Below are 18,351 nucleotides of genomic sequence, written 5' to 3'. Positions count from 1 at the left end.
GTAATCTCGGTTCCCTGGGATACGGAACGAGTACTGCTTATGGGGAAAAGCTCCTTTTTTTCCTCGATACTGAAGCCTTTTTTCAATAACGCAGTGCAACTGCACTGCCATTGGTTTAATCTGTAAACTTTTTTAAACCAATGAAAGCGCTGCGGCGATGCAGCATGCCAAAGCCCGCCAAAATGGGTGGGGCGAATGATTATATAAGCAGGCAATCGCCAGAGGAAATCAGGTCATATGACTGAAGCGACGAAACTGAACCCGCAGCCTCGTGGCACGGCATATAACGCAGTACTCATTATGTATCTCAGGGAACCGAGGTTACGTTCGTAACCGAGTACGTTCCCTTTAGATACTTCACTCATACTGCGTATGGGGAATGAATTCAACCACGCCGTACCACGGTAGGGAACGACAAGACTTATCTTGAACACCCTGCGGTCCAGAGGATAAGTGAGAGGGCCGGAGCCATCGGACCCTTGACGCTACACTGCTAAGAGGGAGCTAGCTCCCTGGAGGTGGTATGATGACGGAGTCTGCTAGAGGCCGTCATTTCAAACCGAAAGAACCCAAGCATGCAAGGTCGGGATATCCAAGATATAGAATCTGACAAAAGTGGACGGCGAGGACCAGCCAGCCACCTCACAGATGTCCTTGATAGAGACACCACTAGACCAGGCCCATGAAGAGGTCATCCCTCTAGTAGAGTGGGCTCTTACTCCTATGGGGCACTCAAGGCCCATAGAGGAGTAACATAGAGCGATAGCTTCAACTATCCAACACGAGAGGCGTTGCTTTGAGACCGAAGACCCCTTGGTGCGGCCACCAAAGCAGACAAAAAGCTGGTCAGATTGCCTGAACGGCTGTGACTGCTCAATGTATATCCTCAAAGCCCTCACTGGGCAGAGTAAATCCAGCTCTCGCTCACCAGACAACGGAGGCAGAGCTGAGAGGGAAATTACCTGTGCTCTGAATGGCGTCGAGAGCACTTTAGGTACGTAGCCATGCCTGGGTTTTAAAATGACCTTAGAGTCATTGGGCCCAAACTCAAGGCATGCAGGGCTCACCGAGAGGGCCTGCAAATCGCCAACACGCTTGACTGATGCTAGAGCAAGTAGCAGAGAGGTTTTGAGCGTTAGGGGCCGAAGGTCAGCTGACCGCAGGGGTTCAAAGGGGGGTCCTTTGAGTGCTCCAAGGACCGTGTGAAGGTCCCAAGTGGGAACAGTGAGAGTACGTGGGGGCTTCAACCGCCTAGCACCTCTCAGGAAACGCACAATGAGGATGTTTCGACCCACTGTTTGGCCAGCAATAGGAGCATGAAATGCTGCGATGGCTGCTACGTAAACCTTGAGCGTGGAAGGGGTGAGACCCTTTTCTAGACGCTCTTGGAGAAATGACAGTATCGGAGATACATCACACTCAACAGGGTCTTTGTTTTGTGCTAATGGTGTGTAGCACATCCCCTGGGAGGCTTGAGGGACCATACATGCAGAGCCCAGAGTTTTTACTGTGGATGCCAGATTGTCCTGTTCGCCTGAGAGAGGAGGTCCCGCCTCAGGGGGATCGGCCATGGGGCTTTCATGGAAAGCCTGAAAATCTCTGAGGACCAAACTTGGGTTCTCCAGAGTGGGGCCACTAGGAGGACTCTGTGCCCGTCTTCCCTGACTCGTCTGATGACCTAAACCTAAAACATGCCACGCAACAATTCAATAAAAAATAATCTGGAGAAGATATGATGTATCTTGTGAATCTGTTGTTTTTCCCTTCATGATTAGTGTCGGTCTCCGTGCAATTGTTAAAAATAGTCAAAATTTCACAGCAGTCACTTGTGTTATGAGGAAGACTGGAAACAGTTCTGGTCTGGATATAAAAGTGAAATGACAAAACATCTTGGGATTCTGTAACCTGAAAACCCCCACACAGTGCCTGTGAGTCTCACTGAAGAATGTAATTTCCTGTGTCTGGTGGTCAGTAATACTTCCAGATACCAGGAAAATCGGTGGCATGTACAGGAGTTCACTGGTCTGTTTACAGCTCTTTGCAGTGACAGGTTATATGCCATGCCATGTGGCTACAATGTAAGTCACAATGCATTGTCCTTTGCTCTTTGTGAATTGTTTAATTATGCAATTGGCATTATGCATTCTTACCAGCAAATAAAATGTTATATTTGATTTCTGAACTCTCGTGAAACATTATCACTAGTAGTTCCTGTGGATGCTGATGTTGCCTCAAATATTTGGCCAGGGTAGATCAAACTGAAGGCGCCTGGATGAATGGAGCAGTTGGCACTTCATCAGTGACTTTTGATCTCTGTCTATCACCAGTTTAGCAAGTTGTATGGGAAACGACTGGCTGGCCGCACACTAGAAGATTTAAGCCCGATTTGCATGGCCTGATTCAAAATTTATCGCAAACAATTTTTATTTCCAAAAATCCTCTATGGTGTTGTGTAATTATAATTAATTAATTGCTCCCGATTGAGATGGAGCATCCCCAAACTCAAATCAAAATGGTTTGATATCAAACATGTTTAATATTTAGGACTCTTAATTTTGCATGCATCTATGGCTGAAACTTGGCAGCACAAACATGACACAAAATCAGAGTATTGAGAAAGAACATCACCCATATTCTTTTTTAATACTTTGTGTTTTACTGTGAAACAGAATGCATGCTTGGAGAATCAGCTGATAACCATTGTTCTCTTTTTTTTTTGTCACATCACCTTTGGTCTTATGCGTCTTCAAAAGATATTGTGTCTTTATTATTTTATCATATTATTATTATATTAATGTATTATATCAATTTAAACAATTATTATCAAACACATATATTAATTTAGTAACATATAAATTCCTCTTAATTCATATTGACATTTAGATCTTTAATTAGATAGAATATATGAGGAAAATACAGGAAAATATTTAAATGGGATGATAGCGGGATAGAATGGTAAAATACAATAGAATCCTGGGAAAAACAGGAGGGTTGACAGGTATGTTCTATGATCAACAAGTGTGTGGTCTGGGTCTGGTCGAATTGTCTAGTGTGTGTGTTCAGAGGATTATAAAGCTAAAAATTGGTTGAAACTGTCTTCATGTCTTTGGTCTCACATGGTTTCAAAATCGGTTAAGATTTAAAAATCATCTAGTGTCTGGACACCCTAAGTGAACTCCACTTTTTATCAAAAGCAAGCAATAGGTGGCAGATAAAGGGGTCCTATCATACACGGGGCAGTCATGGCTTAATGGACAGATAGTCTGACTTATAACCCAAAGGTCACTGGTTCCAGTCTCAGAACTGTGTGTGTGTTTGTCCACTACTCACTGCTGTGTGTGTGCACTTGGATAGGTTAAATGCAAAGCACAACTTCCAAATATGGGACACCATACTTGGCCACACATCATTTCCTTTCCTTGAAGGGGTGCTATTATGCTTTTTCATTTTTTCAACTTTAGATAATCTGTAATGTTGCTGTTTGAGCACAAAAACGGTCTGCAAAACTACAAAGCTCAAAGTCCAATTCAAAAGGAGATATTTTATTTAACATAAACTACTTTTCAGCAACTACAATAAATGACTCGTTTGGACTACAACGCATATTTTCCGGGATTTGTAATATCACAAATATTGATGAATGAGACAAGGCCTGGAAGAGCACTAGAAAAGGCAACGAGTGTTGTCACTATGTCAGAGACACGCTAGCTTTCCCAAGGCAGATGAACTTAAGAGTGGTTACAATTATCAGGGTTTAAATCGCGCTCAAATTGTTTTGATTTTGACAGTATTTACACTGAAGCTCACAGCAGGTGGCTTTGGTAAGGGCATAACATTTCCTGACCAGGCGCTGAGTTGTGCCAGTCACAACAAACACTGGCCCAGCTAACCAATCACAGCACATTTTGTATTTCAGAAGGCCTTCATTTGATACAGGAACTATTCGAGCCATTCATGCCAGACTGGGGAGAGAGGTGTTGCAATAATGTAAAATATGTGGAACATAATGTGTTTTTTTTACAACCTAGTATGAGATCCTGTTCTAATAAACTAAATCAGGACTTTGAAATAGAGAATAATAGGACCCCTTTAAATAGCAAATTCACTTACTTGCACTCATCTGTTTTCCCATGGGCATGTTGGTCTGAAAAATGAGTTGTAATCAGGTACATTGTTGAAGTTTTGCTATTTTGCTATAATATAAACTAAAATAAACTTCTATTAATAGGTCTGTGGGCATTTTTTGTTAAGGACATACCCTGGTATAGTTTGTGTATTTACAATGAAACAAATATAGAACCTGATAATATATATATTACCTGATAATGTGATGGCTGAGCTCCTTTCTGATGGACTCGTGCCAATACGTGGTTGGAATCCCGATCTTTGTGGATCTTCACTGTCAATAAGAATGACTGATACTCGAGCCAACTCTGCTCTAACTTTTGGCTGATTAGCAGTGGGACTAATCATATTGCCCCCTAGAAGATGATTAAAGATTTGCTAGCTCGTATTCATTAATAGGCTAATGCAGGGTATGCCTCTGAATTAATAGATGCTCACACCCCCCTTGATAGGTGCTGGTGCTCCTGTTTCATCACAGTTTCACCATCCAGTTAGGCATATCAACCATAGCTCCTTCAAATACAACTAGAAACCTTGGACTTATGATTGATGATCAGCTGACTTTCTCAGACCACATTGCTAAAACTGGCCAGTCCTGCCAGATTTGCTTTATTCAACATCAAGAAGATCAGGCCCTTTATTTCAGAACATGCTACACAACTCTTATTCAAGCTCTTGTTCTGTCCAGGCTGGACTATTTCAATGCCCTCTTGACAAGTCTTCCAGCCAGTTCTTTCAAACATTTACAATTAATCCAGAATGCGGCAGAAATATTAATATTTAACGAGCCAAAAATAATTAAATTAAATCTTAATGTTTGCCTAAAAAAACACACTGTCTCTGCACCCCTTTACCTAAATTCATTACTTCAGACTTATGTTCCCTATAGAAGCCTGCTGTCTACAAGTGAATGTCACTTTATTGTGCCATCCCAAAAAGGCACATTCACTTTCACAGACTTTTAAATTAAATGTTCCCTCCTAGTGGAATGACCTGCCCAACTCAATTGGAATCCTTAGCCATCTTCAAGAATTGAATCTCTAAAACGCATCTCTTCCTTCTTTATTTGGCCCTCTAACTCTAGTACTCTCTATTGTAATTCTATTCTTTATAAAAAATAAAATAAAATTATCAGTTGTTAAGAAGACAGAGGCTGAACTTACCTGAAGTAAAATTCCAAGTCACATGCCATAAACACTCTTGTATATCTAGGATACTTATGAATATTCATGTATGCCTTGCCCACAAAATCTAAAATCTCAGAAACTGAAAGTCTCATAGCACTGGAGTCCCTGGAACTTCAATGTATTAGACTGCTCTGGAATATTAGAATATGTTTAATAAATAACCTTCAGGCTTAGATTTAAAGAGAAGACTATATCCTGCATGATTCTATTTAAATAAGAGTAAGTAATAATTGATTATGGAAAATAGCTGTTTGTTTAAGTTATTTAGCAGTAGTTGTTATGATTGTATCATACTGTATTCTATGTTTTGAAAGTAAGTGATTTGATAGTTGAAAAAAAAAGAATAAATAAATAAATTATATATATATATATATATATATATATATATATATATATATATATATATATATATATATATATTCACCTTAAATTTTCCAAATTAATGTGAAGTACAAAGAGTAATGAGTTGTAACAGGTTTTGGTGGGTGACACTATCAAAAACATGATAATGGAAAACAGAAGATTTTAATTTTGTTTGTTTCCTTTATTTAACCAAATTTTTACCAAAACTTTTTTTTAAAAACAGTCCCAACTCAAACACCTTTATGTGTTTAGACTGAAACTTTAAGAGTGACATCTCCATGGGATAGTGAGATAAATTCAAGAAAGTTTTATTTATTTAGCAAAAACAATCTAAAGAAGGAATCTGAAATCCTGTTAAACAGGTCTTGGTGTTTGCACCAGTAACACTTCCTCATACAATATAGCCTAAAGTGACAAAGTCATGATTTGTTAAATTCTGTGGTCAGTATGACACATTTTTATCTTTTTTTTTTTTTTCATTGCATAAAGGTGTTTAAAATGTTACAAAATATTTATATTTCAAATAGATACTGTTTTATGAAAAAATCCAGAAAAAAAATATTTCACAAATTTATGAAATATTATAAAGAAACACAATGGTTTTCTATATAAATTATAGTTTAATTTCACCCGTTTTCATATAATCAACAATGAACTGAATTTTAATGAATAATAACTGTTTACTTTTGTCTTTTTAGAGTTTGCTAGTAAGACTCGTGGACTTGCGCACAAAAGGCAAGCTAAGGTTCAGTTTAATCTAACAATTATATACTGTGTGTAGCACCATTTTTGTGTGCATATGCTTAAATGTCTTAGGGAAACATAATGTATGATGCAGGAGGGAGCTGTGATGAAATAACTGTCATATAAAGAAAAAAATAGTGACCTGTAGTCCCCGGATGTAAAAAAAAAAAAAAAAAAAAAAAAAAAAAAACCTTTTTAAGCTTAAAACTGCTTCTTTAACGAGCCCCATATCTTTTGAGAGTAAAATTATATACATGCATGTTAATGTGATTAAAAAAAGATAAAGAGTTGTCTGTTGTTTGATGTAAATAAACTATTAAATCAATTAATTAGCAGAATTGCACATGGCCTCATTAAAGACTGTCCCAAACTTTTGGCAAATTACTTGATGAGGAAAGTTGTTTTGGTAGTTGCATCATGCTATTCTACACAGACAAATCTGACAGTTTGAGGTGCACTTCTGTGCCCATATAGTTACAGGTATTCATCTTATCTGTGAGGAAGTCAGCTTACAAAAAATCTGAGTTCTTGTTTCGACTAATTCATATTTTGTAACATTTTGAACAGACAAAAATCAACAAAACTATGGAGAGTGAGACAAACAGTGTGACGGAGTACATGGAGATTTCTCCGGCCATGTACTCTTTGCTTGAACAAGATGGTCTGAAAAGTGCTGTTCCTCCACTCCTGCAAATTGAATACAAAAAAGACACGAGCAAATTAGTATTTTCAAGTTCTAAAATGAATACTATTATCTTCAAGAATTGGGTCCTTGAGAAGCAAATAAACATGAAACGGAAGCCCTTACAGATTGACCGTTCAGTCGTGGAGTTCCTGAGATCAGTGGACTGTGATGAAATGTCCAGAGATCTCTTCATATCTCATGGAATAACTGCTGTCTACACAATCGAAAATGGAGATGTTGTTGTGATTGGAAGCACAGAAAGGGCACTTGCTGAGGCAGAGAAAAGGGTGAATATTGTTCTTACATCCAAAAGCATCACTGTAGAAGATCGGGGTGTCCTTCAAGTGCTGCAATGGTTGGATCTCATCAGGAGCCTAGAATGTTTACACAACACTGCCAAAATGGGGACTTTGCTTGTAGACTGGTCAGTGAATAGAGACAAGCTAATAGTGAGTGGTTTCAGAGATTCTGTGAAGGAGGTTAGTGAGAGTATTGAATGTTTCATTGAGAAACACACTAGAATTGAAGAAACAGTTTGTGTCAAATCACACGCTGTGGTTGAATTTATAAAAGACAGAAAATCAAAAGAATGGCAGCATTTTATTAAGTCTGATAAAGTGAAAGTGAGTTTTGATCCAAAAGGACCCTGTATTAAACTGTCTGGAGAGCGTGCATTTGTCCAGCCAGCTTTGACTTTCTTTAAAAGTTTGGCAGATGGTCTCTACACGGACACACTGATCATTAAAAAGGCAGGAGCAAAAAAGTACTTCACGGAGCAGGGTAAAATGATGCTCTCAATGTTTGTGAGAGAAGATGGGTTTATGGTGGTACTTCAGGAAGATGATATGCTGGAGGAAGAGAATGATTTTTCTCAAGGTACAGTTGATGAACACACAAAATATATGATTTGGCAAGATACAATTTGAAATCTCTTGTCTTTGTTCCTTTATATTTAGGGCCTCTAGGCAGAGTCTCCAGTTCCTGTTTTAACGTGCACATTCTGAAAATAGGTCATCTGACCCTTGAGGTTTCATCAGGGGACATAACCAAAGAAAAAACTGATGCGATTGTCAACTCTTCAAATCAGACATTTTCTTGCAAATCAGGTTCAATATTTATACATTTAATTTCATATATATATATGCATGTAAATGCATTCAGATGAGTTTGCATAAAAAAAAATATATATATATATATATGCATTTACAGTTATTATAATTACAGTTATTATAATCATACTTTTATTGAGACGCTAATGCAACTGTCAATGTCTCATTGCTATCTAGGGGTATCCAAGGCGATTTTAGATGGTGCTGGATTACAAGTAGAACAGGAATTATTACAAATGGGTGTGTTAACCATTTGCCTAGGTGAAGTTTCAGTTGAAATTGTTTTGATTTTTTGTTTGAGAGAGATCTATTAAAACTTTTATCATTAGTATGTGTATTTTTCCACAGCTAAAGATACAAATTTTCAGATAACAGAGATTGTGACCTCATCTGGCAATCTCCCATGTAAAGAAATAATACACATTGTTGGATGTACTAAACCATCTGATATTCAGCTTAAAGTTTTGTCTGTTCTAAAGTTATGTGAGACTCACAAATATACTTCTGTTGCCTTCCCAGCTTTAGGCACAGGTAATTCCTTTCTTTATTTCTTCTTTTTTTTCATTTATTTATTCATTTATATATTGATTACTCAGCTAAAATTTTGTTCTTCTTGACATCTTACAATAGTTACTATTTTACCAAATTAAAATCCCCTTATCTTTTTTTTCTCTCTCTCTTTTAATTATTATTTTTTTTTTTCAAATTGACCCTTTAGGTCAAGGTGGAGCTAATCCATCTGATGTTGCTGATGCAATGATCAGTGCAGTGAGTGAATTTGCGATAAAAAATGAACCAGTACATGTTAAAAGTGTGGAGTTTATTATATTCCAGACAAGCATGTTGGCTGACTTTCATCAAAAAATGCAACAAAGAGCCATGAAGCCGAAGAAAGGCATAATTAGCAGAAGTAAAGGTACAGTAATTTAAAAAGTATTAGCTTTCATGCTTGTAATGTTACTACTGTATGTACATTTCACCGGAATGTACATACAGACGCACACACACACACACACACACACACACACACACACACACACACACACACACACACACACACATATACAATAAAGATAAACCTGCAAACACAATTAAGGAAATATAGTCTAAATTTTCTAATAGAGAATGCTTTTCATCTCCCTGGGGGTTTAAAACAATTCAAAGTGGGGAGAAAATCTCACGATGAAATTATTGTTTGTCTTCAATGCATGTTGGCCACAATTACTGGTACCCATAGAAATTATTTTGAGTAAAATATCTCTGAAGTATATTACCATTTATATATACATGTTTTAGTACACCAGGCTGACCAGCATTAAATTATCCAGCCATGGCTTCCTGTTTCACAGGATTATAAATATGAGCAACACAAAGGCCAAATTCCCCTTAATCATCCATCACAAGGAGTAAAACCAAAGAATATAGTTCTGATGTGCAGAAAAAGATTGTTGAACTTCGCAAAATAGAAAGTGGCTGTAAGAAAAGAACTAAAGCATTGAGAATCCCAATTTCCAATATCAGGACAACAATAAAGGGGTTCAAATCAACCAAAGATGTTACAAATCTGCCTGGAAGAGGATGTGTGTCATGATTCTGCCTTCATGTCCTGACTTTTCTCTAGTCTTGAGGCAGGATCATGACAGACCCGTGTTTTGTGTACAAGCACATGGCCTTGTCTTTGGGCCATGTGCTTGTGTTGTCTCGTTCCCTTGCCCCGCCCCCCTTGTTATCCTAGTCTTGTCGTGATTGCCTTATCTGTGCCACCTGTTGTGTCTTAATTAGTTCCCCTATTTAGATCCCCTAGTGTGCTTTGTCTTTTGTCGGTTCATTGTTCCACATATGTGTTTCTACATGTCAGCCTCGTGAGAGAGTTTATCCTTGTAACCCCCTTTAAGAAGTCTTTGTGTAACCGTGAGTGTTTGTTTGTAGTTAGTGTTCAGAGTCTTTGTTTATCTTGTTTATCGTGTCTTGTAAAGTTATTTAGTGTCTACCCTAGTCGTTGTTTTCCCCCTCGTGGGTTTTGTTTTCCCCTTTTTGTGTTAATAAATCCTGTGTTTGGTACTTCCTGTCTGCATCTGAGTTCATCCCAACCCCTCCACATAACAATGTGTGTCTATATCATCCTAATGCAAGGTGAGGAGGAGAGTTTGAGTGGCTTAAGACTCTCCAAGGATCACAGCTGGAGAACTCCAGAGTTTAGTTGAGACCTGGGGTCAGAAAGCCTAACATAAATAAATAATAACAATCATAGAAGAGCCCCTTACATCACCACATGTTGTTTGGGAGGGTTTCAAGAAAAAAACAAACAAACTCAGTTGTCAGACTCGACTGGAACTTCAAGTGGCACTGGCTTCTATGGTCAGACCAAATTAATAAAAATAGATAAATGGCATGTGTTCAATCAGATACCAAAAGATAAAAAAACGAAACCTGACTGTCTCCGTTAGAAATCCTGATGGTTGGATCTTCCATCAGGACAATAATCCAAAACAAATATTTAAATTAACACACAAATGGGTCACTGAGCATAAAATGAAGCTTCTGCCATGGCTGGCCCAGTCCTCTGACCTGAACCCTATAGAAATTGAGTAGGGTGAACTGAAGAGTAGAATCTTCAACATACTGTAGACCTGTGAATCTGAAGGATCTGGAGAGATTCTGCTTGAAGAAATGGTCTCTGATATCTTATCAGGTGTTCTCCAAACTCTTCGGCCTTTATAGGAGAAAACTCAGAGCCGTTATCTTTGGAAAAGGATGTTGCAATAATTGGGTGCCAATAATTGTGGCCAACATGAACTAGAGAAAACATTTATTTCACAATGAGATTTTCCCGCCACTTTCAATTGTTTAACTTCAAGAATATTTATAATTTTGTGATTATTTGTAGTGATTTCAGTTCAATAAAGAGGAAGGAGACCAGAGTCGGCGTACGGGGCTCGTGGGATATTTTATTTACTCTAATAAAACAAAAATAAACAAACGTGGCAAGTGCGTGTACTTCACAGTCAGTCTGCAAAAAAAAAAAGGGAGAGAAAAATTAGGAGAGTGCAGGAGCGGCCCACCACACAGGGCAACCTTAACTCGGTTAAAGGCGTGTTGGCACTGCTCCATCCACTGGACCGTATCCGGTACCTCCTTTTTAGTGAGGTCAGTCAAAGGGCTGGTGAGGTCCGAATGACGGGGAATAAACCTCCTGTAATATCCTGCCAGCCCCAAGAACTGCCTCACCTCCTTTTTGGTCTTGGGCCTGGGGCAGGTCGCAATTGCTGCCGTCTTATCAATTTGGGGACCCACCTGCCCGTGACCCAAGTGGAAGCCCAGACACTTTACCTCCACCCGGCCAACTGCGCACTTCTTCGGGTTGGCCGTTAGCCCCACCTGTCTTAGCGCCCTGAGGACCGCCCTCACATGCTCCATATGCCCCTGCCAGTCCCCACTATAGATGATAATATCATCCAGGAAGTCCGCAGTATATGCAGCATGGGGCCGCAGCACTCGATCCATGAGGCGCTGAAACGTAGCTGGGGCCCCAAACAAGCCGAAAGAAAGTGTAACAAATTGGTGTAATCCAAATGGCATGGTGAAGGATGTTTTTTCTTTGGACATGGGAGGTAAGGGGATCTGCCAATATCCCTTTGTCAAGTCCAGTGTCGAGTAAAAGCGAGCCGTACCTAACCGATCGAGCAACTCGTCAATCCGCGGCATTGGATAAGCATCAAACTTGGAAACTGCATTCACCCTGCAATAGCTGCGAGCCGTCCATTTTATGCACCAAAACTATCGGGCTCGCCCAATTACTGTGTGACTCCTTGATTACTCCCATCCCCAGCATGGCCTCTAATTCAGTCTGAACTACTTTCTTCTTGTGTTCAGGCAATTTATATGGCCGGCTGCGAACTACGACACCCGGCTCTGTCTCAATGGGGTGCTGAAACAGGTCCGTACGAGCAGGTAGGGGCGAAAACACGTCCGCAAATTCTACCTGCAAACGCGCAATGTCAGTGAGCTGTGAGGGCGAGAGGTGATCCCCTCCTAGGGCCAGTGCAAGGGATTTCTCTTTAGTAATCGCTTCCGGCCCGAGATCCTCCTCCTCACTCACTGCCATCGCTAGCAGCACTGACTCCTCCGTGCTCCATTTTTTAAGGAGGTTGAAGTGGTAGATTTGCTGTGAGTCGCCTCTATCTGTTCGTACTACCTCATAATTGAGATCTACTATCCGCCGTGTGACCTCAAAGGGTCCTTGCCACTTTGCTAGTAATTTGGAGCTAGAGGTTGGCAGTAATACGAGCACTTTATCTCCCGGTGAAAATTCTCACAGCTTAGTCCCCCGGTTATACAGCTGGCTTTGTCTGTCCTGGGCCTGAAGCAAATTCTCCATAGGGGGCCCCCTAGTGTATGGAGCCCCCTGGGGCTGATGTCCGTAAAGAAGCTCGAAGGGGGAAAACCCTGTGGCAGCTTGGGGGACCTTGCGCAGAGTGAATAAGAGGGGTTCTAGCCAACGGTCCAAATTTTTCGCGTTTTCTTGTACAAACTTCCGGATCATGGTTTTTAATGTGCGATTAAACCGTTCGACCAGGCCGTCCGTTTGTGGGTGATAGACGCTGGTACGCACCGCTTTAATGCCCAACAAGCAGCAGAAGGCTCCTCACACCCCTCACGTTGAGGTGCAGCCATTCCCTGTGCAGGGCCTCGCGCCCCGGCTGCAGGCTCTATCCCCATCCTCCAGCGGGGGGCGGGCCTCGGTGGCCCCGCCCAACAGGACCTAGGGAGAGGGACAGATTTCGGGGCAGGGGGGAAGGGGAGACAGGGGAAGAGAGAGAGAGAGAGAGACAGAAGGAAGGGGCTCGCCGACCCCGGAGCATGCCACCAGCAACCACTGGGCAGTCTTCTTCGGGAGACGGGAGATGAACTGTTCCAGCACCACCGTGTTGATGATGGTCTCTGCGTCGCTTCCTCCGGCCAACAGCCATTTGAGGCACGATTCCCGGAGTTGCTGTGCCAAGACAAAGGGTCGGCCCGCTTTGGTCAGCTCCAGCGACCGGAAGCGCTGACGATGTTGTTCGGGGCTGAGGCCGACCCTCTGGAGGATGGCTCTTCTAAGATCGGCATAGACCAGGAGGTTCGGGAAGGGCAGTTGTTGGGCAGCCTTCTGGGCCTCCCCCGACAGCAGTGGGATCACCCGGACGGGCCAGCTGTCCATTGGCCACCCACATGCCTCCGCCGTCTTCCCAAAGAGGTCAAGGAATGCCTCCGGGTCATCAGTTGGCCCCATCTTCGTGAGCGGCATGTGGGGGGAGGGGCCGGCACTAGGGGAGGCCATCCTCATCCGACCTTCCCAGTCCAGCAAGCTCAGGAACAGCTCGCGGTCCTCCTGCTGGGCCTGCATCATGGCCTGAAACCAGCGGTCATGGTCGGCCCGTGGATCCAGCAGGGCTTTGTGTTGTTCCTAATGCAGGCCCGCGAGCGATGTTATGATGTCCGCGAATGGTGATGTCGATGATCCTGACGTAGTCTGCATGGCGGTATTGTTCTCCTTCCTCCCGGGTTTTGGCACCAATGTAGTGATTTCAGACCGGAGTCGGCATACTGGGCTCGTGGGATATTTTATTTACTCTAATTAAAAAATAAATAAACAAACGCGGCAGGTGCGCGCACTTCACAGTCTCTTTCGGCATTTCACTCTGGCAGTCTTTGTTTCTCGCGCTCGGCGACTCTCCAGCTCGTCACTCCCACGAGTCCCCGTCTCTCTCGTCCTCTGCGTGTCCTCCACCGGCTTAAATGCCGGTTCCCCACGCCAATCACTGTAACGAGACCCAGGTGTTAATTGTCTTTCACCTGATCCACTTACCGCCGCTCATCTCCTCACTCGCTCTCCCGTTGTACACTTCGCTAAACCACGCCTCCACCCCCAAACTTGGTTATTATTATTATTATTTTATTTTATTTGAATGAAAGATCAGAAGGACAAAAAAAAAATGCATATTCATTTTCACTGATGCCTTTGCTTATATTGACCAAGCGTTCTAATAATAATGGAGGGCACTGTACAGTTATTTAATAATAATAATACTAATAATAACAGCTTTTGTACAGTGCCTTTATTTCTGAGAGTGTGCAGCTGAGAACAAAACTTGAATTAAGCTGGATGATGAAATGTTTGTCTTCTATACAGTTGCTTTATAACATATTTGCATTTTTTGCTTAATTAACAAATTTTACACCAGAGGCATTTCCTCAGAGGAAGCAGTGGAGGAAGTGCCTCCTTGAAAAATTGGATGTAAAAAACAATAAAAACCTTGCAAACTTGCAAATATTACAAAAAAGCAAATATTAAAAACAGCTTATAAATCACAACTTTTTCTGAGTCAAAACTACATCAACACCAACGGGTAAAGCAACTGTGGGAGTCTGCATATCTCTCACTTCTTCTGAGCCCAGTGAGTTTTAACAGACGCCACTAAAGCATGCGGTTGGTTTGATGGGGAATAATTGAGAATGAATTTGGGGGGCAATTCCATCACGATATGATAGGATATGATTGGTTATGATCTGCTATGATTGGTTCATACATTAAATTAATCGTTTTCACATGACATCATCAATCTGGAAGTCCACCATATTGGAGACACTAAATGTAAACAATGCCACTAAACTGAACTGAACTCAAATATGGATGATATTGCTGTTAAAATTATTGTAGTGTTTTGCACTGTACTTATCATTCCGACAGGGAAAACCATTTAGAATACCATAGACTGTGAAAAGTTATAACAATATATAACAATATATATATGTGTGTGTGTGTGTGTGTGTGTGTGTGTGTGTGTGTGTGCGTGTGTGCGTGTGTGTGTGTGTGTGTGGCAACCTTCATTCTCTGATGGGTTCTGTTTAGTGTATGACACTAGGGGTCACTCTTGGGAGCCCAAACACCTCTGACATCTTTGAGAAAAGAAGACACTTTTTCAAACAATTTCAAACAGGGCCCACTGGTACAACCTGCACTAGGGCCACACAAATACCAGCTACGGCCCTGCCATGAATATAAATATGTATATTACTATAGTGAAGCTGCTTTGAAACAATCTGTAATGTATAAAGCATTATAGAAATGAAGGAAAATTGACAAGTCTAAAAACAGCTTTTATTGAAACCAAGCTACCAAAATAACTTGTTAATATAACTTACAATATTCAGTGCTGCAAAAATCATGTTGTAAAAAAGAACCTAAGGAGTGGACATAAAATACAATATTGTAAGCTATACCTTACTTTAATGATGATTAGAACTACAATAATCATATTTCAGCAGTTCTACAAATAGAATAGGAAAAGAAAAAGTGAAACCACACAGGCAAAAATGAAGTCTGCTCACATTCCTTCTAGATAGATTAACATTTTATTAGTTCGCATATGCAAAATGCAAATGGTACATGCACAGATTTGTATCCTACTTTATATTAGGTGTCTTTAGTAGGTGAGTGTGATTACACCAAGTACAACATGTTCCTGGATCAACATCCATGTTGATCCTGGAACAACATTCTAATCAACCAATCAGAATTTAGATATAACTTTTCAGGAAATATCAGGGTTAGGCGCTTCTACACCCTTGTTAATCAGCTATTATAACCCACTGATTTTAGGAATGAATGATGGGTAGGGTTAGGTTTAGGGGTAGGGATTGGGTTAAGTCTTTATTTTGGACAATAATGTTGATCCAGGATCATCAAAGGATGTTGATCCAGGAACATGTCTTACTAGGAAAAAAAATCATGGTGACCGTCTTTAGTACTAAGGTCCAAAATGACTATATTATACTTTTAACAACATCTTTGTTTCTCTCTCTAACATGTAACTGGACAAAAGGTAAAAAGATATTGTTTGATGAAATCAAGCCAGTTGTGTTTCAATTGTGTGGGGCGACACCAGCGGATTTGAATAAAGCCAGTGCCCTGATCAACAGCTTGATTAACCAGGAACATATGAACATCACAATCCATGATCCAGCCATCGCTTATTTCACCAATGAGGATTTAAATATACTGAGCAAAATGGAAAAGGAACTCAAAGTAAGTGTCATAACTGAGAAGAAGGGCCAAGACTCTGTCATCACACTGAAGGGCCTGACAGGATTTGTCCAAACTGCAGAGAGTCGTATTCGGGATATTATCCGCAAAGTGGAAAGGAATGAACACCATAAAAGACTGGCAACTTTGACCAGCAGTATAGTTGAATGGCAATATCTAAGTGGTCATGACTTTAAAGGATTTGATATTTTCACCAATTGTGACTTGGAAGAGGCCTTTAACCAACAAACAACCTCTGTGCAAATCAAGATTGACAGTAAAGTGTATAATGCAGACATATTTCACAAAGTTGCCACAAAGGGAAAAAAACGTGTTGAATTAAAGAGAGTAGAACTGAAAGGTGAGAAACAATATTGCAGGTTAAACACTACATTTATGAATAGATCAGAAAGTCAACAAAAAAGATTTATATTTTTTTCATCTTTTTCTCCAGCTGCAGTTCAAAGTTCTCTGCCTTCACACTGGGAGGACATGAAAGGACAGCCGGTTGTTCTTGTAAAACTCAGCGCAGACTCAAAGGAATATGCAGATGTGGAAGAAGAGTTTAAAAAAACTGGACTATCCAGCAATATCATTAAAGTAAATCAATTTATATTTGAACTTCTACAACTGTCCCAATCTGTGTAAAGTTATTCGTTTCGAAAGCTTCTAATTTTGTACTATGATGTTATTCTTGTCTTCTGCACAGATTGAAAGAGTCCAGAACAGTGCACTTTGGAGAAACTACTTGATCAAAAAGGAGGAAATGGAAGTTAAAAACAAGCATAAAAACAATGAAAAGCTTCTGTTCCATGGCACTGACACTTATAAGACCGATCAGATCAACAATCAGGGCTTCAATCGCAGCTTCGCTGGCATGCATGGTACTACCTAACATGTACCATAATCTTTTATGATTTAAAGGTGTTGTATTTGCATTTAGGATTAACATTATTTTATTATGTTTTAGGAGCCACGTATGGGAATGGCACATATTTTGCTGTTGATCCGAGTTACTCTGCCCAAGGCTACTCTACACCTGATGTCAAAGGTCATAAACGCATGTACCTCGCCAGGGTGCTCGTTGGGGACTTTACTCAAGGAAGAAAAGGCATTCGTACTCCTCCAAAAAAGAGTTTACAAAGTGTTGATCTTTATGACAGTGTGACAGATAAAACTAACAACCCATCCATGTTTGTGATCTTCAATGATGTACAAGCTTACCCAGAATACTTAATCACATTCCGGAACAAATTAAATTGTAAAGTTTAATTCCATTAGGTTTGAGCAGAACTCCTACAATGAAAAAATGATAATGATTTGAACAATAAAAGGCCACAAAAAAGTAAAAACCTGTTAACGGAACGGTCATTGACATTGACCTCAAATCCTCTGGAAAGACTCCAGGTCCACTTTTTTATTCCAGTCCGTCCCCGATTTCGGTATTTCCCCTTAGTTACACTTCTGACATTTACTTTGCACTTTGAATACAACTTTAACCACTGCAACAACACGTTGTTAATTGTTGTCTTCACAACACATGGACAAATACTTGAGTTTAAACTGATTTTGGTAGCTGTGGTTAGCAGTGCCAATATCCAACTGTGCCAGGGACAGCTGTCATTTTGCTGGATAGCGGCGAGTAGCCATTTAAATGACGATCCAACACTAACATATTGAACCTAATCTCCAGGGATGAACACTACACAGATCAGACTACAACTAAAGAAATAACAGTAAATGTTTGCGTGCTTTTTAACAAACAAACACCCATTGGGCTGAGATACTTAATGTAGTCAACTGGCGGGTGAAGTGAGTGGTAAAAGTGATTATGGGTAAGAAGCGTGCGTTACGGTGCGTAACTTGAAGTATTGTTGCCGTGGTAACCACTGAAAGTTTTCTGATTCATAAGAATAATTATTAATAATATTTGCTGCTATGACAGAAAATAAATTTGAAAATAATAAAATATTGTAAAGGGTTAAATAATGGGAACAAAATATTTAACACAGCCTCGGGCCATTCTTTAAATCTACTCCATCCATAAATTGATAGTCATATCACAAACAATAT

General features: G+C 40.4%; 1 protein-coding gene across 1 annotated transcript; it reads left to right on the top strand.

Moving 5' to 3' along the window:
• The first annotated feature begins 7,004 nt into the window (after window positions 1-7,004).
• Window positions 7,005-17,550, top strand: LOC127966100 (protein mono-ADP-ribosyltransferase PARP14-like). Its single transcript, XM_052566942.1, has 10 exons — window positions 7,005-7,989; window positions 8,061-8,210; window positions 8,391-8,453; window positions 8,562-8,744; window positions 8,932-9,129; window positions 12,899-13,681; window positions 16,142-16,639; window positions 16,733-16,878; window positions 16,988-17,162; window positions 17,249-17,550. The coding sequence occupies exons 1-10, from the start codon at window positions 7,005-7,007 to the stop codon at window positions 17,548-17,550; spliced, it is 3,483 nt and encodes a 1,160-aa protein (XP_052422902.1).
• The last annotated feature ends 801 nt before the right edge of the window (window positions 17,551-18,351 follow it).

Source organism: Carassius gibelio, chromosome B10 (assembly GCF_023724105.1).
Source record: "Carassius gibelio isolate Cgi1373 ecotype wild population from Czech Republic chromosome B10, carGib1.2-hapl.c, whole genome shotgun sequence".
Taxonomy (NCBI): Eukaryota; Metazoa; Chordata; class Actinopteri; order Cypriniformes; family Cyprinidae; genus Carassius; species Carassius gibelio.
This window is presented reverse-complemented; position numbering and strand designations above follow the sequence as displayed.